This window comes from Molothrus aeneus, unplaced genomic scaffold (assembly GCF_037042795.1).
Source record: "Molothrus aeneus isolate 106 unplaced genomic scaffold, BPBGC_Maene_1.0 scaffold_35, whole genome shotgun sequence".
NCBI classification, from domain to species: domain Eukaryota; kingdom Metazoa; phylum Chordata; class Aves; order Passeriformes; family Icteridae; genus Molothrus; species Molothrus aeneus.
The window spans coordinates 3,027,501-3,049,245 of NW_027099016.1; the positions used below are offsets into that span (position 1 = coordinate 3,027,501).

Sequence of the window (21,745 nt, forward strand, 5' to 3'; positions counted from 1 at the left end):
AGAGAGTGAGGTTCCCGTTACAATACAATAAATCTTCTTCTGTGTTGAATATTCTATTTCTCACTAACCAATCTAGTACAAGATACAAATCCTATAGCATTTACATACAGCCTGTAAGAATCATTACATCACCATACTGTGTTACATTTTAAACCCTAAAAACTCCTCTTTGGACCCCTTCTGCTGAGCTAGTGGGGTCTGCTCTGACCCTTGGATCTATTTGCAAGGAGAGGGAATTGTTTCATCAAAAGGGGATTACCTTCAGCCAGCCACACCATTGTTTTCCAGTTGTTCACTAACTAAGCTGTCTCAAAGCTTACTTTCATTTCAATCTTCCTTATACTTTCTATATTCTCCAAATCTTTTGCCAGACAATCATATTTATAAGGCTTTCCTGTTTCATCTTCCCCGACACACATTGAATTTGAAGGTCCCTCTGCCCGACTCCATCTCTACAAGTCAGCGGCCATCTGGGCTCCAGAAAAACCTCCCAAACACCAAGATTCAGCCCTGAAAAAGCCTCCCAGGAGTTCCCTGTCCCTGGTCCCTCCCCTCTGGTGTTCTGGGGTTCCCCCCTGTCCCAGCTGCTGGGGTCACGCTTGGATTGGGGGTCCCCCTTCTCCTCGGTGCCCGCCCTGCCCAGGCTGCGGGCAGTCCCAGCAATGCCAAAAGCTCCCCCCGCTTCGCTCTCCCCATTTCGGGATGCCGGGGCTGTTTGGGCTCCCGGGCTCCCTTCTCCCCTCATTCTCTGCTCTGGGCTGCAGCAGCTCCAAGGAGTCCCCCCTGCCCCTCTCCAGGCTCTTGGGGCTCCCGCCAATGGCGGCGCTCCCCCCTCTCTGGGCTCCCCACTTTGGGCTCCTGAGGCACACAGGGCTCTGCTCCTCCAGGCTGCCTCTGCCGGCAGCCGCCACCGCCACCCCCCGATGTCCCCCCAAGGGGCCTTTTCCGCTCAGCCTTGGACTTCTTCATTCTCCAAACATCCCCCCAAAAACCCAACCCAGGGACCCCCCGGGATATCCGGGCCGAGCTCCCCCTCCCCGCTCACCGGCGCGATGGGGAGGGGGCGATGATCCCACAGGTGGGGGCTGCGAATTCAGGCAGGGATCGACGGCCTGGCTCCCTCAGTTCAGCCTCCATCCGCCTTTATCCCTCCTCTTCCTCTTCCTTCAGCTCCTCCTCCTCCATTCCCCCTTCTCCTCCTGGCCCTCTTTCTTATCTCCACCTCCTTCTCTTCTTCCATCCCTCCCCCTCCTCCTCCTCGCTAACCCCACCTCCTTCTCCTCCTTCCATCGCAGCTCTCTCTCTGCCTTCATCCCTCCTCTTCCATCCCTCCTCCCCCTGCTCCTCCCCCCTAACCCCACCTCCTCCTCCTCCCCCTTCATCCCTGCCCTTCCCTGCCTCCTCCTCCTCCCCCAGCAGCAGCCACACCCTCGGTGCCCGTTCCCGCAGCCCTCGCAGCCCGCGGCAGGAGCGGCGATGGAGCCGGGACAGGTCGGCATGGGCAGCGCGGGGCTCTCGGCTGCTCCCAGCCGCTGCGGGCGGGGGGAACCCGGCCCGGGCCAAAGGAGAGGCAAACTGGGCAAACTGGGGCCACATCACAAAGCTAAGGATGCAGCAGAAAATGGAGCTGGAAGAGTTATGTTAATATTAACTCCAAACCAGGAAAAACTGGAAATTCCAAAGTTTAGGAATGCCGAGAAAAAAGAATTAAACAAGATAGGAAGTGAACAAGATAAATCAGGGAAATGGAAACTTCTTGATGGAAGACAATAACTTAATAAAATGTGCTTCTAGGAAAATATTAGAAGACATGCATCAAAAAACCCACTGGGGTACTCAAGCTTTGTGTGATCATTTTTTAAGGAACTATGGGTGCACTGGGATTTTTAGAGCAGCAAAGCAAGTTACTGAAAGATGCTTAATTTGACAAAGGATAAATAAAAAGGTGGTGAGAAAAACAACATTAGGAGGTTGTGAGTTAGCTCATTGACCATTTCAAAGTATCCAAGCAGAAGTTTAGATTTGTTAGGCTCTGGATTTATTTGTAAAAACACCCATTTAATCTAGAAAAAAGAGAATATGCCATAGGTTAGACAGGAGATTTTAGGAGAATAAAAATCTTTGAAGTTTCAGAAACACCCAAGAAAAAAAAAAAGAAAAAGGAGAAATGAAAGGGAAGGGAACAAGAGGAAGAATCAGAAAGAGAGTGGGATCCTCTGCAGCTCTTGCCCCCTCCGTTCGCGGCCGAGGCGCCTGTCCCGGGTCCCGGCTCGCTGCCCGCCTCAGCTCCGCCTGCCCCGGTTTCCATCCCAGGTGCGGGCTCACTGCCCAGGGCAGCTCCACCTGCCCCGGCGCTGGCGGTGAATTTGTGTGCCCTGCTCCCAATGCCCGGCCCGCGGCCGCTCTGCCGGCCATGCTGGGGAAGATGGGGGTTGCTCTGTCCTGCCGCGTGGGCCGAGGTCACCGCGCCGACCGCACCGAGGGCGGGTCCCAGCCATCCCATCCCCGGCTGCCCTGCCCGGGCCAGCTGCGCTGGGCACCGCCGCTGCTGCTGCCGGGGTCTCCCACCTGCCTTTTCTCTGCCGGGAGCTGCCGGATCAGCCGCCATAAGCCATGTGGGGGCTGCCCACGCTCCGGCTCGGTCTCCACGGGAAGATCCCCCTCTGCCGATTCCGGCAGCAGACCCTGCCCACACTCCCACCGAGCCTCGGCGGGATATCCTCCCCTGAACCCGGCCTGCTCCGAGTTACATCCCCTTGGTAACCACAGCTCCGGCTGTTCAGGAAAACTCTCTCTCTACAGGAAGCACCTTATCTAAACACTAGGAGCTCAGTTAAAAGGCAGCCCTCTCCAAATTCCTTCTAAAAACACAGGAGAAAGGCCATAGAAGGTAAAAAAGTGAAAGAGTTAGATGAAGGGATTGCTCTATTTCCGTTAAGAGAGGTTCCCATGGCAGGGATGCGCTGCCCTGCCCCGCGGGAGCCACCAGCGCCCCTGCCGGCCGTGCCCGGAACTGCACCCAAGGGGAAAGCGCCGCAGCCGAAAGGCCGGGACTGGCTCCGGGCTCTGTTTGTTGTCACTGCCGGAGCTGTGGTTGTTTGTTTGCTTTATTATACACACTAGTAAAGAACTGCTGTTCCTATTCCCATAGCTTTGCCTGAGAGACCCTTGATTTCACTATTGTAAAAATTAAGAGGGAGGGGGTTTGCATTCTCCATTCCAAGAGAGGCTTTTTCTGCCTTCCCGAGCAGACACCTGTCTTGTAAAGCAAGACAAACTCCCACAGGCACTGAGGGGGGCTGCAGGAGGGGCAGAAGAAGGCCCTGCAGCAGCTGGGCACAAAGGCACAGCAGGTGAATGCAAGAAGGGAGCAGCAAAAGGCCAAGCTGAAGGCAAAGGCCAGGGCAGAGTTCCTACAGCCCCTGAGGGATCAGCCCCAGGGCCCAAGGGGGCCCCAGCACCCAGGGCACGGGCTCGGCCACAAGCACCCGGCAGAGGCATTGCCCTCCTCGGCAGGGGACAGCCCACCCAAACAGCCCCTGGCAAGGAATCAGGGCTCCAGCTGCAGGGCACAAGGACACTGCAAGCACAGACAGCAGCACCCTCAGGACCAGCAAGTCCACCCCTTGATGGACATGGATTGGCAGGGCTGTCACAGCTCCCATCACACCAGGGACCCTCCACACTGGAGCCCTTGAGAACATTCAGGTGGGTCTGCATTGAGAGAAGGCCTCTCCTGATGGACACAGGGGCCTCTCAATTCACTCGGAATCTTTGACTTACGGGGGGGAAAATGCTAAAAATTTGTTTGATTAGTGATGGGATAAGTGGGAAAGATGTATGGTTTTATTCAATGACTGTTAGCAGATTTGGGAGAGGGATTTGAAATGCATGAAGTTTTATTTGCTCCTAATTGTTATCATGATTTACTGGGAAGGGATTTGATCGCTAAACTCAGAACACAAATTAATATTATAAAAGGTGATACAGAGGCCAGTTCTGTTGTACCTCTGTGTCAAATGTCTGGCCAGGCCTATGCTGAAGTGAACCCAAAAGTGTGGGCAGCCCCAGGGAAAAGGGGAAAATCAGATATGGAGCCTCTCCAAAGTACTCTGAAGCAACCAGGACAAGTGGTGTCTAAAAGCAACAGCCTGTTCCAGGGGAGGGAAGGAAGGGGAATCAGACAAAGCGCAGGTCACCACCCCATGCTCAGCTCAACCCAAGGAGCTGTGGGTGCTTGTAAGAGCCTGGCACTGAAATGCCCTGGGCAGGAAGGCTTCAATATCTTCTGCTGACACCATGGCACCTAACAGGGGGGCAAAAGCAATTCTGACTGCTTCAGCAAGCACTGGATCAGAGATCAAGGTATATTCTCCCACAGGAAGCTGGGCTGGCACAGAGCCTGCCCTGGCACTTTGCTGTTGCCAACACCCAGCCAAGACATCGGCTCCTGCCTAAGGAGTGCAAAGCAGCACCACTGGTGGCCAAGGGGCCCATGCCAAGTGTCCCTGAGGCCAGAAACAGCCGCCAGCACAGCTGAACACGGGGGACCCCTCAGCCTGGCCTCAGGGGCTCTGAAGCCCCGGAGATTTGCACTTCCCGCCTGCAGCAGGACCATGGGAGCCGCCACTGAGCCTGCCCTGAAGGCAACGCAGCAGCAGCCAGGGCTCCACAGCGGGCCAAGCCCCTGGGCCTGCCCACAGATCCTCTGCTCAAACCCTCGGAAATCCTGGCCACCCTCCTCTGGCACCTCCAGCCACTGCGGCCAAGCCTTGCTGCCACTGCTGCAGCTTCAGCGCTGGCTGGGCCTGCACTGCCACAGCTGCTGGGGAGCACCACGGCACAATTCCACTCTGGGGCTCACTCACACCCACACTCTGGGCTGACTGCGACTGCATTGCTGCAAAATGTACCAAGTTCATTTCTTCTAAATCTTATTTCTCTGCTCAGAAAGGTTTCTCTACTCAAAACGTTTGCCTTTGGGAAGGAAATGTTAAAGGTTTTATTTAGGAGATGTTATACCACTCAAGGGAGATGAGTTCAACATCTCCACAGACTGGGAATAGCCCAAAAGACACCCACAGAGATAACGACCAGCAACGAAACATCAACGCCCTGCAGCAAACAGCAACCAACAGCTACCCCAGACACTGCCCCCGGCACAGCTGGAGACACCTGGTCTGGAAAAGGCTGAGAAGGAAATCCAGGAGGGTGGACCGAATTCACAGCAGAGGGGAAGAAATCCGGGTCCAACAAGAAACCAAATACTTAAAACTTACACAACTTGGAAGCAATGAACATTAAACCAGTGGATTTAGATTGGTTCTGACTACATAAAGTTTAGGAAAAATCTAGTACAACTCACATGCCAAGGAATGATTTTCTCTGCACAGCCAGGCTATTTGTGAAAGAAATTATTTCTGTTGCACATCCTGGCCAGAAGCAAGTAATGTCTTGACTCTCTAACACTAAAGAGATTCTTGGAGAGTTTTTGTTTTCCCTGCAGTTTCAGTGACAAAATTACAACATGAGAAAAATTTTTTATAATAATCCTACTTTATATTGTCAGGTAGGTTTGGGACAGAAGTGTGAGAATCAGTTTTTGGTATGGGTTGTTCGATGTTCACCTTTAGGCAGCATTCTGAAAAAATTACAAGAGCTTTAAAGGTGACCATTTAATTAATAACAGTTAATAGCTTGTTTAAAAATTGTGTAAAGAAACTAACAACTCCTGATAACCAAAAAAAAAACCAAAAAACCCTAACCAAAGAAAAGGAAAAAAACAAACAGAGAAGCAGATTCTGGGGGGGCCACATGTGACTCACCAGATGGCTGCCCTGGAAGAGAAGCTTCATTCCAGGCAGCCTGCAGAGGAGCTTTAGAAATGCAAATGAACACTGCTGGGCAAAGCCTGGACAATGTACCTGGGTCTCTTGCCTGGGGCAGGAATTGGGCCGATTCCCTCTGCCCCTCACCCCAAGTTCTGCCTGCTTGCACTGATGGAATTTGCACAGCTCAAAGCAGAGCCCAGGGTGAGGATATCTGACCCTGCAACAGAAACGGGTGAAGCTGCAAAGGGAAACAGCAAATGGAGAATGTTGGGAAAACTTCACTATAAATAAATGGGGGGGAATCATCCCTCTGCCCACTCCAACATGTGCTGTCACTGTCTGTGTTATATAAGGTGGATGAGAGCACTGAGATGTTCTTGCTACCACAAGTTCTGGGAAATCAGTCAGGAATCCAAGTATTTGATGATTAAATTAGAGAAAAGCAGTCAATTGATGCAGCCCTGGCTGGAGAGAACGGCCAAAAATGGGGAAAAGATGAACGGCCAGCAGAACAAATCCTACAACATCATGGACCAGCCCCTGGGAACCCAAACCAATTCATATCAGGAGCCACAGAACCCATTTCTCATTTCAATGGCATCATTAGATTACAAGCTGCCCTCGGAATAACCATCCAGACAGCTCCAGCTCCTGACCTTCCTGCTGAGCAATCCACTGAAATGAGGAACACAACATTTCACCATGGGATGGGATCAGATTACCTTCCAGCAGAAAAAGGAGGAGTTTGTGGAAAATTCAATGACTCAAACTGCTGTTGGCAAATAGATGACAAAGGAAAAGTGGTGAAAAAAAACCAAAAAACAATGGAAACAAAAAAGCAGCTCATGTATTGGTCCCAACGTGGAAAGGATGGGCATGCGACACGGTTTTGTGGCTCCCTGTCAGTCCATGGGTTAAACGAATGCTGTTTCTCCTCTCCTGTGCTACAGCAACTCTCACCTTTTTACCGTGCTCCACACCTTGAGAGTGCAGCTCATTCAGCAGCTGAGCGAGGGGCCAGGGACTTGTAGATCAGGAAGTAACGGGCGAAACCACCAGCTTCAATAATTGTTACTAATTAACATGGACTGCTGATCGCAGAAAGTCCCGCTAATTTCCTCAACTTCCAGCAGAACAAAGACTTAACAGAGCCATGAATATCGGCTGTTATACAAAAGTGGGGGTGCACATTAACGAGGACATGCAGTTGGCGGATCGGGAAGTCTGAACCTTCCAAGTACCTCAGCCAGTGGGCAAAAGGAGAGGGAGATGAGGCCGGGAAAATGAGGATAAAAAGGAGGCTGCGAACTACAACAATGGCAGAGAGCGCACGGCAAATGCGCCACGGCCTCTCCCTCTGCTCAGCAATAAAGTCACTTGTACAGGACTCCTCTGTCTCCTCGGGGCACAGAAACCTCCGGCCACGTCAATTTCCCCGCACAGCCCCGGGCACGGGGCAGCCGCCTCTGTCCCAGCCACAGCAACCGGGCCGAGCCAGCGCTGCTCCGGCAGCGGCTCCTGCCGAGGCAGCGGCCGCAAGGAGACCGCGGGCAGCCGCTCCCGTAGCGCCCTCACGCCAGCGGCAACACGCGCCGGACACGGCACAACGAACCCGCCTGAGCCCCCTGCCGCCCCCGAGGCCCGCAGCGAGCCCCGAGCCCCCGCACAACCCAGCGCGGCTCCCACCTGCGCTGCGACCGCCTCCCAGCTCCGCCGCCGCCTCACCGCGCTCCCGCCGCTGCCGCCGCTCCCGGGCCCGCACAGACGCTCCGCCAATGGCGCCGCTGCCGAGCCACGGCCGCCCTCAGGCCGCCACCGGGGCCCTGCTCCGCCCCGCTCCCACCAATCAGCGCGCCAGAACCACGACTGACGGCAACATCGGCCAATTGCAGCCAGGGGCGGGCTCTGCACACGGCACAGCCTCGCTCCGCGCTCTCAAGGTCCCCCGGGCTGCGTGAGGGCAGAGCCGGAGATGAGGAACAGCCCTGGAACGGGCCCGGGCCCGGGGGGATTGAGCTGAAAACACAAACAAACTTCTCCACACCTCCCTCCACGGCTTTCCCGGAACTGCGGCTTCGGTGGCTCCGGTGGCTCCCGCTCAGCGGGAAGCCCTGGAGCCTCACTTCTCCTACCCCTCATTAGGACCATCAGGGCATCGCTTTGATTTCCCTCAAAAAGGGAAAACCGCCCCAAACCCCTGTGGATGAGTGGGGGAGGGGAGAGATTTCTGACAGAAAACTCCAAAACCTCAGAGCAGGATAATGAGGAGTAAGTGAAGAGCCTTAAATCCAGCCTTCCCCCACGCCTCCCTCCTTCCAGCTGCACCTCCTACCCCGGCAGTGCCGGAGACAGGGAATGGGGCCGTGCTCACTTCATGCCCCGGGGCTTCTCCCTCTGCTCAGGGACAGGAGTCGTTCCCCTGCTGCACCCTGGGCTCTCTCCCACCGGAGACTTCTCCAGGAACTTCTCCAAGCTGAGTCCATCCCACGGGGCACAGCCCCCCTCCAAGTGCTGCAGCGTGGGTCACTGTGCCCCGGGGTCAGTCCTGCCAGGACAGGCTGCTCCAGCGGGGCCCCTCTGGCCACAGGGGCACAGCCTCCTCTGAGGCATACCCGTGCTCCAGCGTGGCTGCTCCGGGGGCTGCAGGGGGATCTCTGCATCCCCATGGATCTGCAGGGGGATCTCTGCATCCCCATGGATCTGCGGGGAGATCTCTGCAGCCCCATGGATCTGCAGGGGGATCTGTGCATCCCCATGGATCTGCAGGGGGATCTCTGCAGCCCCATGGATCTCTGCATCTGGCACTGCCGTTTTTGGAGGCGCCAGGAACAGGCTGAGCTCTGCCTGAAGCTCTTCTCACATTCCCCACACCCTTCCCGGCACAGGGAGGCTTTTACCTCCTGACAGTTCCCCAGGCTGGGTTTGCAGCCCCTCCTCGTGTGGGATCTCTGGGGGCTTTTCCTCCCCGTTGGATTCCTGCCCTGTGGAGCTGTTCCAAATGGCCTCTTCCACGATGTTCTGTGGCAGGGATTTGTTCTCCCTGGTCTCTGTCTGCAGCTCACTGCCTGGGGGAGGAAGGACAAGGAGAGGAAGAGACTTGTCAGTGAGGACAGAATCAGATGGAGAGACATTCCTGCCAGGCTGCCTAGCCCTTGGAATCTGCACAGTCTAAAGGGGAAGGAGACACCTGCGAGAAAGGAGAGACCTTGGATGGCAAGCAGGTGAAAAATGCAGTTTAGCAACAGCCCAGATCAATGTGAAACCACAACACTTGGCCCCAGCTGGTTCAGCTTCTGAACTCATCAGTTCCACCATTCCCTCCAGAACAAGGCAACACAACTGCCAGGGTTATCCAGGGGAGGAGGCTGTGCAGCACTTGGGACAAAAGCAGTCAGAAACCCTTTCAGAAAATCTCTTCAGAAACAGGCAAGGCCAGTGAAAAATGGGCAAATGAGGCATTTCTGGAAACAAGAACCCGATCTTCCTGGCATCTGTAGCAACGGAAAAGGGCTGGGAAGAAGAAGCCAAGGGAAATAATTTCTGCTGTGGTTTATCAGCACTTGCTGGGAGACACAGCAAACAGGGTCAACTTGAAGGAAAACCCAAAGCAAAGCAACAAAAGCACATGGAGGGAGTGAACTGCCAGGCTGTTGGTTTGGGAAGATGTGGCTGGGTCAGGCATTTTCAAAACAGGCTACAGACTCCGGATGCCAGGAAAGGTTAACGCAGGGCCTGGGCTCGGGATCAGAGCTGAATCACTCACCTGTCCAAAGAGTTGACAATGTTGGGGTGCTTCTTGTCCTTTAGGAGCAGGATCTCATTCACAGCTCGTTCCCTGTTCTGCCCTCTGAGACTCATTTTCTTGATGGCCACCTGAAGGGACATTGCAGCCTTTAACTGGAGGAGTCTGTGGCAGGAGGCCACAGCAAACACGGAGAGAGTCTTTGTGGAGCGAAGGAGCCGGGCTGTGCCAAACTGCCTTGGGATGGGACACAGAGCTCAGCAAGGGCCATTCCCACAGCCCATTGCTCTGCCAGCTGGGGGCTGCTTACAGGACACATGGCCAGGGACATTTGGCCCTGCAAGCTCTGCAAAAATGGGGGCGGGAGGCGCTGGGACGGGGGGGGGGAGAAGGGGGAAAAGGCGGCGAAGGGGGAAGCCCGGAATGGAGGGGGAGGAGGAGGGGACCCCCCAAAGGGAGAGCGGGAGGGGCTGAGGGGTGGGGGGAGGGGAGGGAGGGGTGGGAGAGGGTGGGGAAGGGGGGAAAAGGGGAGGGGGGACCCCAAAACTGAGCCCGAGGGGGCTGGAGATCGGGGGATTTGTGGGAAAATGGGGAAAATGGGACCCCAAAAGTGATTTGAGAGCGGCCGGAGGTGGGAGGGGAGAGGATGTGGAAGGGGAAGTGGGCGAAGGGCGGCAAAGAGGAAGCGGCAGCGCGGGCAGGAGGGTCTCGTGGCGGCCGTGGGGCACAGGGAGTGCGGAGTAGGGATCCGGGGTGGGCCCCGGAGCTCTGGGGGTGCTGGGGGGGCAGCCCCGGTCCTGAGTTCTGCGGTCACAGGGGTGTTCCAGTACATGTTAAAGTCCGAATGTCACTTCATTAACGGCACAGAGAAGGTGAGGTTCATGGAGAGGTCTGTCTACAACCGGGTGCAGTTCGCGATGTTGGACAACGACGTGCGGCGCTACGTGGGGCTCACCCGCTATGGGGAGAAACAGGTCCGGTACAAGAATAGCAAACCGGAGTGGATGGAGTACATGCGGGCTTCGTTGGACGCGTACTGTCGGTAAAACTACGAGTATCCCACCCCGTTCCTCACGGAGCGCCGAGATGAGCGCGGGGCAGAGCGTGTCCCCTGGGCCCTGCCCTGTCAATGACCCTGGAGCCTCTCAAAACCTCCCTGGGAATCGTCCCAGAGCCCTCAGCCCTCCTTGGGCCCATCTACGGGGCCTCCTGTCCATTCCAGTGACCTCCCAGTCCATCCCAGTGCCCCGCCGCGCGTCCATTTCAGCGACGCGTAAAGCTGACGCTTTGTAGCCAATCAGAGCGCGTCTCTCTGATGACTCATCTGTTGCCAGGCAGACGCGCAGGGCCGAGTGCCTCGCCCCGGACTCGGCCTCCCAGTGCCGCGCACTTCATTCCCAGTTCCTCCCAGTGCCACCAAAATCCCTCCCATTACCTCTCAGCCTCTCCCGGTCTTTCACAGTCCCATCCAGCTCCGCCAAGTCAACTGCCAGTCCATTCCAAGTTCAGTCCCAGTTCACTCCCAGACCTCCATTCTCTCTCCCAGTGCCCGTCCATCCCCTCCCACCTATCTCAGTGCCACCCCTGTCCCAGTCCATTCTCAGTCCATTCCAAGTCCCTCCCAGTCTATTCCCAGTCACTCCCAGTCCTACCCCAGCCTATCCCAGCCCTCCCCTCTCTCTCCCAGGGCCCCCCAGCTGATCCCAGTGTGTCCTCTCTCTCTCTCTCTCTCTCTCTCTCTCTCTTCCCCAGTGCCCCCCAGCGTGTCCATCTTGCTGGTGCCCCCCTCGAGCTCCCAGCCCGGCCCCGGCCGCCTGCTCTGCTCCGTGATGGATTTCTACCCTGCTGCCATCCAGGTGAGGTGGTTCCAGGGCCAGCAGGAGCTCTCGGAGCACGTGGTGGCCACCGACGTGGTCCCCAACGGGGACTGGACCTACCAGCTGCTGGTGCTGCTGGAAACCCCGCCCCGGCGCGGGCTCGCCTACAGCTGCCAGGTGGAGCACGTCAGCCTGGAGCAGCCCCTGAGCCGGCACTGGGGTACGGGGGAGCCCCTGGGGGCGCTGGCAGAGCCACTGGGTTGTGCTGGGAGCCACTGGGAGGGAGCTGGAGAGAGCCGGGCTGGGACTGGGAGAGGCCCTGGGGGATGGGCAAGGGCTGGGAAGGGGTTTGGGGGATGCTGGGGAGGGTGGGATGGGGTTGGGGGGTTCCTGGTGGGCACTGGGAGGGAGTTTGGGGATGCTGGGTGTGACTGGGAGGGAGATTGGGGGTGCTGGATGGTTTCATTTTAAACCCTAAAAACTCCTCTTTGGGCCCCTTCTGCCAAGCTGGTAGGGTCTGCTCTGATCCTTGGACCTGTCTGCAAGCAGAGGGAATTGTTTCATCAAAAGGGGATTACCTTCAGCCAGCCACACCATTGTTTTCCAGTTGTTCAGTAACTAAGGGATCTCAAAGCTTGCTTTCATTTCAATCTTCCTTATACTTTCTATATTCTCCAAATCTTTTGCCAGACAATCATATTCATAAAGCTTTCCTGTTTCATCTTCCCCAACACTTGGGCATTTTTTTATCCCTCAATCCACCTGTGTTGTCCAATCCCAATGCTCTTGAGCATATTCTCAATCCGGCAGAATTTTGCTTAACCCTGAATGCTTTTGGAATATTAATCCCTCAACCCAGCAGTTTTTAATTCTGGATGCTCTTGGGCACTCTTATCCCTCAACCCAGCAGGTTTTTAGGAGCCCCTTTTGTCCCGTTTCCCAGTGGATTGGGCTAGGAAACTCCTCTGCTCCCTTCCTCCAAGGGGTCCAGCCCCTCTCTGAGACCCAGTCCCAGTTACCCCGGGGGATTCTCTCACTCCTTTTAACATTCACTTTGTCTCTTTACTGGCCACTTACCGCGGAAAGTCAGAAACGCAGCATGGGAGACTCCAGCACTCACTTGGCAGGTCTGGCACAACCAGCCTGCCTCTCATTCACTCACATTCATCCCCCCCGAGAAATACTTACCAATCCCTTTTCCTTCCCGAGTTCTTCGTGTACATTACTACTCTTAGGGGGCCAATTGCCGCGGTTGTAGGGAGCCTTTTTCCCTTGTCTTTGTTTTATTGTCTCCTTTTGTCCACCATAACCTGCGTCTGTCGGTCACCCCAGGGCAAACAGAGCGAGGCTGCTGAAGAGGGCAGGGGGCACCTTCCCCACTCTGACTCTCCTAAAGCACCGGCAGCGAGGTGTTGGTAACCATCCTCTGCTACCATAATTGTGAAAAACGCCAATCACTTGTTTTTAAAATTTTAAAAGTTTAATAGTAATAAAATGGTTATAAAAAATAGTAATACAATTAGACTAATAAAAATTTGGACAATTTGAATTAGGACAATATGAGACAACAAATACAAAGTGTTATGGAGTTCGGGTACCTTTTTCTGGGCAGCACAAGCCCTGAAAAGGACACCCGTTAACAAAGGATTAACCTTTAAAAGCAACAGCCTGTTGCATATTCATACACTTCATACATGATGTATAAATTCCATTTAAACACGGGATTCTGGTCAGTGCCACCTTCTTCCTCTGAATCCTAACAGCGCCTTCGAGGCGGGAAGAAGTTCATTTGTTCTAAAAAGAGAGCAATAAATTATTTTTCTCTGAAAGATTTAGGTGTCCTGTGGCTGCTATCTCACTGCAAGTCCTTTATTTAAAGTCTCTTACCAAGCACAGTTTCTATTTTAACATGTTTTTAATAACCTAAAACTATATTTAACCCACTACTTAAGAGGATTAATACAGCATTACTTTCTAACACAAGACCTATATTATTAATTTTAATATTTGCGAAAAGCCAATCACAAAATATGCATTTTTCACAAGTATAATCCCACTTACTTCCAATCTCTCCCAGCATGGTCCCAGCTGCCGCCAGCATGGTTCCAGTTGCTTCCTCAATCAACTCAGTGAGTCCCAGTATGATGCCATTTGCTCCCAGTTGCTCCCAGTCAGGCCCAGTGTGGGGGATGCTGTGCAGGGTGTGCTCACTGTGACACTCAGTCACTCCCAGTATTAGTCCAGTCACTCCCAGTATGATCCAAAGATGAACCCAGTATGCTCCCAGTCTCTGCCAGAATAAACCAGTTTTGCTCTACATGGTTCCAGTTGCTCTCTTTCACCCTCACTTTCCTTCCACTCACTCCCAGTATATCCCAGTGTACCCCAGTTATCTCCAGCATCTTTCCAGTTCCTTCCAGTATGATCCCATTTGCTCACAAGCACTCCCAGTGAGCCTCAGTGTAGTGGCACTCACTGCCAGTATGATCCTAGCCATCCTCAGCACCAACCCAGTTCATCCCAGTATATCCCATTTATCCTGTCTCCTCCTGCACTATTGGATTCACACAGAGGAGAGGCCCTTCCAATGCCCTGACTGTGGGAACGGATTCAAGCACAACTCCACCCTTGTCACCCACCGGCGCATCCACACAGGGGAGAGGCCCTACGAGTGTCCCCAGTGTGGGAAGAGCTTCTCCAGGAGCTCTCACTTGACCAGACACCAACAGAGGCACCGGTAAGGGAAGCCCTGCGAGTGCCCCGAGTGCGGGCAGAGCTTCGTGCGCTGCTCCAGCTCCATCCCCCACTGGAGGAGGCACTTTGGGCACAGCCCTGGTCACTCACATTCCCTGTGATCCATGTTGGGAGCACACCTGGCTGCTTCTACTTTTCGTTTTGCATTAATTTTTTTATCCTCTCCCTCTTTCTGCAGTCCAAAAGCCAAGGGGGATGGATTTGTCACCTCAAATCCCAGTGAAAACAGCTCAATCTTACCCCAAAAGGGCTCAAACCCACCTCAAAAAACTCAATCCCATGCCAAACTCACTCGATTCCTCAGCCACCAGGCTGAGATGGGGTTGGGAGGAGATTTAGAGTTGTGGGATCTCAATTAGAGTGGTGGGATAAGGATTGTGTGGGGCTGGGTGTGTGGGATGTATTTGATAGCAAATAAAACTCTCAGACTTACTGATTTCTTTCCCATTCATGTTCAGTCCATTGCAGTTCTGTTTGCAGAGTGCCGCCTTCTCAACTCATTGTCTTTGTGTCCCCTTTTCTCTCCTGCCTCTCTTTGCCTGTTTTGTTTCTCTCTCAGTGTCTCCCTTGACCCATGGACCACCAGAGACCCTCTCCTGATTTAATTGACCCAGGCACCACCAGAGACCCTCCCTATATTTAATTGCCTCAGGGACCACCAAATACCCTCCTTTGATTTTTTTACCCCAGTGACCACCAAAGACCCTCCCCTGATTTAATTGACCCCATCCCTGATTTAATTGACCTCTGCCCTCTTTTAATTGACCCCTCTGCCACCAGAGATCTTCCCCTGATTTAATTGACCCCTGCCCTGATTTAATTGACCCTTCCCCTGATTTAATTGACCCCTGCCCTGATTTAATTGACCCTTCTCCTGATTTAATTGACCCTTTCCCTCTTTTAATTGTTCCCTCCCCTGATTTAATTGACCCTGCCCTGATTTAATTGACCCCTCTGTCCCCACAGACCCTCCCCTGATTATTTATTATTTTATTTCCCAATTTTTATTTTAATTCCCAGTCCCAGGAGCTGACGTCCTGAAGGCTGGCAGGGAAATGTCTCTGTAGGATTTTGCTCCATTTGCCTTCACAGGCGGGAACATCTTTTCCTGGCTGGGAGCTGGAATTCCAGACTTTTGGAATGTGTCCAGGGCAATACGGACTGGGATCAAATATGGACTGGGATCAAATAGGGGTTGGGATCAAATACGGACTAGGATCAAACAGAGAGTGGGATCAAATAGGGACTGGGATCAAATATTCACTGGGATTAAATATGGACTGGGATCAGATAGGAACTCAGATCAAACATGGACTGGGATCAAATATTGACTGGGATTGTACAGATTGGGATAAACTGGACTGAGATTATTTAGACTCGGATCAAATATGGACTGGGATAAAATGTGGACTGGGATGAAATATGGACTGGGATTAAATAGGGGCTGGGATCAAATATGTACTGGGATCATCCTGACTGAGATAAACTGGACTGAGATTATATAGACCGGGGTCAAATAGGGACTGGGATCAAATATGAATTGGGACAAAAAATGGACTGGGATCAAATATGGACTAAGATCAACTATGGACTAAGATCAACTATGGACTGAGATAAACTGGACTGGGATCAAATCAGGACTGGGATCAACTTTGGACTGGTGTAGTAAACCCCATGGACTTAGGAAAGCTCCATGGAGAATCTGAACAATAGGAATGCTGAGACAGCAACAGAAGTCCCTCTCTCTCTGACCCCCACCCCACAGCTTATCTCTGTAACCCTATAGGCTATGTCACTTAACCCTTACTATTGGTCAAATCTGGATCCCTCCAAACCCTATAAAAGGGGCCTACTTTAGCCCATTTGACAGAAGAAGAGCTGTCGCTGGGACCCTTGACAGACTCCCCCAATAAAGCCATCTCTGTGGAACCGCCAGCGCCTCTCCTTCTCCTCTCTCTCCATCTGCTGCAGCCTCCACCAAGGGCAAATTTACCTGGCAAGCAAGAGCTGAAATCCTAAGAGCTTGCGATCACTATAGAGCTGATCACTACTGAGCTTGCTATGGGGGTTGGCCCATGGCATCGGCCTGAGCTAGCTTAGCTTTTGGGCACGCAATCTCTCTGGGGACTGAGCTCCCGAGCTATCTTGCACTGCTTGATGATAAGGCCAGAACAGAGGCTTTACTACACAGTTCTCACTTAAAATTAGGTCTCTTTGTCGTACACAAGGGGTTTCCCCATTCTTCTGCATTACCCACCAAGTGTAACCAGGTCCTTGAGCAAAAACCTTTGTGCCTCACATTGGGCGCCAAAATTATGTTCTGGTTTGAAAGCAAAACCAGTGAGAGACTCCATGTCAGAAATACAATTTATTAGGAAAAGGGGGAAAAACCCAAAATACATGCAATAGTATAATATAAAACCACTGACAGAGTCAGAACACAACCTGATATCCTGCTAGTTAGGGCAGTGGTAGCAATCCAGATGAAATGGTTTCGTTGAAGTGTTGGTCCTTTAGAAAAGATCTGGTAGCACTTCTTCTCTGGAAACCAGTGGGTAAGGGCTGCCTGTTCTGTGCCAAAGCCCAGATTATATTCAGGTGGGGGTACTTAGCTCCTCTCCCTGGGTGGGGCATCTCACAATGAGCTGATATGGTTCTGAGTCATGATTGCTCCTTGATTGCCCATTAAACAGAAGTGGCTCCTGGAGGGAGTCATCTCTGAGTCATGTGGCAAGGCATTGATGGGCCCATTAACAGGAGATAAGGAAAAAACAACACCCCTCCTGGTTTAAACAGCTCTTGAGGATGAGAATAGAAAACATCTTTATGTTGTAACCTAGGACATAATCCACCCCTTATTCTATTACCATCTGTACCCAAATCAATACAACCAATACCCTCTTACACATATATATGTTTAAAATACAGAATGAAACTTCACACACAGATCTCAGCTAAAATTAGGTCTCCTTGTGGTACACAACGGGTTTCCCCGTCCTTCTGCTTTACCCACCCAGTGTAACCAGGTCCTTGAGCAAAGACCTTGCTGTTCTACACTGGGCACCAAAATTATATTCTGATTTGAAAGCAAAACCAGTGAGAGACTCCAAGTCAGAAACACAATCTATTAGGAAAAGGGAAAAACCCAAAATACATGCAACAATACAAAATAAAACCACTGACAGAGTCAGAACACATCCTGACACCCTGCTAGTTAGGGTGGTGGTAGCAGTCCAGATGAAATGGTCTTGTTGAAGTGGTGATCCCATAGAAAGGATCCGGTAGTTCTTGTCCCCTGGAAACCAGTGGGTAAGGGCTGCCTGTTCTGTCTCAAAGCCCAGATTATATCCAGGTGGGGATGCTGAGCTCCTCCCCCCTAGGCAGAGCATCTCCCAATGGGCTGATATGGTTCTGAGTCATGATTGCTCCTTGATTGTCCATTAAACAAAAATGGCTCCTGGAGGGAGTTATCTCTGAGTCATGATTTCAATTAATTAAGCCTCACTAAGAGCTTCCTTTGCAGCTGTCTCTGAAAAATTAGTGAGTAGAAGAGCTGGATGATTTTAGTTTTATTTTGGAAAACATTGCTGCTGTTTTGATAATTATTTTTTTCCTTTCCTCCCTGCTTCACTTGCTCATCTGCTCTGATTTGCTCTGAAAATCAATATTGTGTTTACGTAGTAACAGTGCAGGATAAGTTGTTCTCAGCTGTCAAACAGGAAACTACAATTTGTGTGTGACCTGGAAAGATTTCACAGTAATGTCTTTTTCGGTGTCAGATTGGAAGGTTGGGGAAGCTGGGAGCAATCCGTGAGGTTTTAAACGAGAGCTGCTGCTCAGTGCATGGAATTGATGGGTTCATGTAGGGGGATAGAATATAAGTAAATAAAGGTAATAGAGTGTCCTAGGGTGACGTTATGATGCTTGTATCCCCATTCATGTGTTCTGTTAATGTTGGATATTATGTTCTGTACCTTTAAGACCGGCTCTGAAGAGGGAAAGTTTTGTTTTGGTTTTCTTATCAGCCTGGCGGGACACAGAGACTGCAGCTTTTGCTTTTGCTTTTTTTTTTTTTTTTGCTTTTGCTCTCTCGCTCTTGCTTGCTTCGCTTCTGCTTGCTTTTGCTCATTAGCTAGTTTAGCTAAACTGTCCAATTTCTTCCTGGACGGTTTCTCCTTTCCTTTTTCTGATCATTTCGAACCTGCTCCGGACTGGAACCTGGGAAACACCAAGATTCTGCACCTTCTGGCCTGCAGCAGCAGCCCCAGCACCGGAGGGACTGAGAACAGAGGGACCACCCCCAGAGAGACTTTCTGAATTTGTCATCTTTTTCAGAGCGGTGTCATCCGGTATTGTTCATTCTGTGTGCTGGGGGGTGCTGTGCTTGTTAAATAAACAGGTTCTTTCCACTTCTCTCCGAGAAATCCTTCCCGAACCGGTTGGGGGGAGGGGCTGTGTGGGCTTGTTTACTGGAGGAGCCCTAATTTGGAAATTCTGCTTCAAATTTCCCCTAAACCACGACATAGAGAAAGTAATCTTATCCCCTAAAGAGTTGCAGCTGAGCCAATTATTAAGGATTAGGAGCAGGCCTGATGTTAACAGGCCACAGCTGTAGCCAATAAGAAGAGCGTTATAGAAGAGTAGATTGGTTGGTTGAGGGGAACTGGAGTCAGTTGGCTGCTGCGAGGACAAGGAAGAGTCAGTGCCTGGAGGAGCTGCCTACAAGAAACATCAAGGAGGTATGAAACTCCAGCGATATGGAACCCTTGCAGTGTAATGACAACAGAACTCTTGCTCTATAATGACAGCAGGTTCATTAACAGGATATCGGGAAAAACCATAAACCAATGCCCCTCCTGGTGTCAACAGCTCTTGGGGATGGGGATAGAATACATTTGATATTGGAACCTAGGACAGGGCCATTAATTAATAATTATCTGCTGCTAATGGGTTATTAATTATTGATTACCTGCTGTTCGTGGGCTATTAATATTAATTCTCTGCTGTTAATGGGCCATTGAGCAGCACTGCATGGCTGACGGGATGACATCATCCCATTGGGAGATGCTCCGCCCAGGGGGAGGAGCCAAGCATTCCTACCTGCATAGACTCTGAGGTTGGAACACCACAGCTGCCTTTGCCACTGCATTCCCAGAAAAACAGCTTTCTTCTTACTTTATTTTTACTTTATTTTTATTTTTGTCTTTTTTTCATTATTGTTATTTTGATTATTGACTTTATTTTTATTATTTTTATTCTTCTTTATATATTATTATTTTGTTTTTATATTATTTCTATTCTTTTTAATTTTTATTATTTTATTTTTATTTTTAATTTTATTTTTATCTTATTTATATTTTTATTTCTATCTTTAGATTATGTATTATTTTAATTTTGGATTTTATTTAAATCTTATTTTTATTTCTCTCTTTTTAATCTTTGTTATTTTACTTTTAATATTCTATCTTTTATTTACTTTTATTCTTAATTTTATTTTTATCTTATTATTATTCCTATTTTTATTTTTATTATTTTATTTTTATTTATGATTTTATTTTTATTCTTATTGCTATTTTTATTCTTATTTTATTTCTATGTTTATTTTAATTACTTTATTTTATTTCCCAAATAAAGAACTCTTATTCCTGCTCCCATATCTTTGCCTGAGAGCCTTTTAATTTCAAATTTAAAACAATTCAGAGGGAGGGGGTTCACATTTTCCATTTCGGGGGTCTCCTGCCTTCCTCAGCACACACCTGTCTGTTCAAACCAAGATACACAAAAATACCCTAAAATTACATCCAAATACCATGACAGATCCTGAAATTACCCCAGATCACCCCCAAAATTGCACCAAAATACCCTGAAATCCCATCAGGGACCCCAAAATACCATCAGAGACCCCTCCAAAATTACCCCAAATCACACCAAAATCCAATCAGGGGCCCCGAAATTATCCCAAATCACACCAAAATCCAATCAGGGACCCCGAAATTATCCCAAATCACACCAAAATCCAAACAGGGACCCTGAAATTACCCCAAAATTACCCCAAAATCCAGTCACAGACTCCCTGAAATCCCATCAGGGGCCCTGAAATTGCACTAAATCACCCCCAAATCCCATCAGGGACCCCCAAAATTCCATCAGGGACCCCGAAATTATCCCAAATACTCCAAAATTCCACCCCCAAATCCCATCAGTGACACACATAATCTGGTCAGGGACCCCAAAATTACACCAAAATACCCCAAAATCCACTCAGGGGCCCCCGAAATCGTCAGGGACCATGAAATTACCCTGAATCTCCCCAAAACTCTGGTCAGAAACTACCCAAAAATACCCTGAAATTACTGCAAATCCCCCCAAAATCCAGTCAGGGACCCCAAAATGATCCCAAATCCCCCCAAAATCACCCCAAACCTGGTCGGGGACCCCCAAAATCAGCCCACACCCCCAAAAATTCAGTAACAAACCCCCAAATCCAGTCAAGAACCCTCCAAAATCCCCCAGGACTCCCTCAAATTCCCCCCCAAATCCCCTCACGACCCCAATTCTCCCTCAGGACCCGCCCAAATCCCTCTCAAGCCCCCCCCCCCAATCCTGTCAGGGTCCCAAACCCCCTCAGGAGCCCCAATTCTCCCTCACAACCACCCAAAATCCACCCAAAGCCCCTCAAGACCCCTCCCAGATCCCCTCAGGACCCTCAATTCACCCTCCGAACCCCACAAAATCCACCTCAAACCCCTTCCGGACCCCCCAATTCTCCCTCAGATCCCCCCAAACCCCCTCACATCCCCTCAGCGCCCTCATACTCTCTCACATCCCCTCATGACCCCCAAATCTTCTCACAACCCCCGAAACTCCCTCAGAATCCCCCAAAATCACCCACAAATCCCCTCAAGACGCCCTCAGATCCACTCAGATACCCCCAATTCTCTCTCAGAACCCCCAGTTCTCCCTCACGAACCTCAAATCCCCTCACAACCCCTGAGCGCCCCCAGTTCTCCCTCAGGACCCCCCAAATCCCCTCAGGATCCCCTAAACCCTCTGACGTTCCCTCAGGATCCCCAAACCCCCTCAGGATTCTCCACATCCCCTCAGAACCCCCTAGATCTCCTTAGGATCCCCCATTCTCCCTCAGGAGCCCCCAGAACCCATCAGGACCCTCAGTTCGCCTTCACGACCTCCAATTCTCCCTCAGGACCCCCCACATCCCCTCAGGACCACTCATATTCCCTCAGGGTTCCCCCCAAACCCCCTCCCAACCGCCCCCACCCCGCTTCTCGCCAGAGGTCTCGCGAGGGAAGCAGCGCCGCCATCTTGGTTGAGGGCAGTTCCGCCCGCTCCTCAGAGCGCTCCGCGTTCCCTCATAAATCCAGCCGGGAACGGCGGAATTAATCTGCCTGGAAATGGCGGGAGGGAGCCTAAATCCACTGGGATTCAGCCTAAAAAGCTCCCAAATCCAGTCTGGTGCTTCCCATTGATTAGGGCGGTACAGGTGGGGGGAGGGACAGTGACGTCACTCGACCTGGCCCCGCCCCGCCTGGCGCTCCACTTGGCACCTTTTCGGCGCCTCCCGATCCCGCTCGGGCATTTCC

The 21,745-nt window shown here is 51.4% G+C and overlaps 2 protein-coding genes and 1 long non-coding RNA gene across 3 annotated transcripts in view; 1 reads left to right on the forward strand and 2 right to left on the reverse strand.

The window, feature by feature from the left end:
* Window positions 1-21,745, reverse strand: part of LOC136570607 (uncharacterized) — a 69,757-nt gene that overhangs the window by 2,249 nt on the left and 45,763 nt on the right. Inside the window, exons 6-9 of the mRNA XM_066571060.1 lie at window positions 11,415-11,594; window positions 10,529-10,531; window positions 9,595-9,704; window positions 7,518-7,615 (exon numbers count right to left, since the gene is read on the reverse strand). Coding sequence (XP_066427157.1) covers window positions 7,518-7,615; window positions 9,595-9,704; window positions 10,529-10,531; window positions 11,415-11,594 — 391 coding nt within the window. The remainder of the gene's footprint in view (window positions 1-7,517; window positions 7,616-9,594; window positions 9,705-10,528; window positions 10,532-11,414; window positions 11,595-21,745) is intronic.
* The window catches only part of LOC136570646 (zinc finger protein 135-like), a 121,559-nt gene continuing 101,257 nt past the window's right edge, over window positions 1,444-21,745 (forward strand). Inside the window, exon 1 of the mRNA XM_066571093.1 lies at window positions 1,444-1,491. Within this exon, the coding sequence (XP_066427190.1) occupies window positions 1,477-1,491 (15 nt within the window). The 5' untranslated portion in view covers window positions 1,444-1,476. The remainder of the gene's footprint in view (window positions 1,492-21,745) is intronic.
* On the reverse strand, window positions 16,498-21,578 carry LOC136570699 (uncharacterized). Its single transcript, XR_010785555.1, has 2 exons — window positions 21,423-21,578; window positions 16,498-18,863 (listed from the first exon to the last, which is right to left on the reverse strand). It is a non-coding gene; the product is annotated as an uncharacterized lncRNA (long non-coding RNA).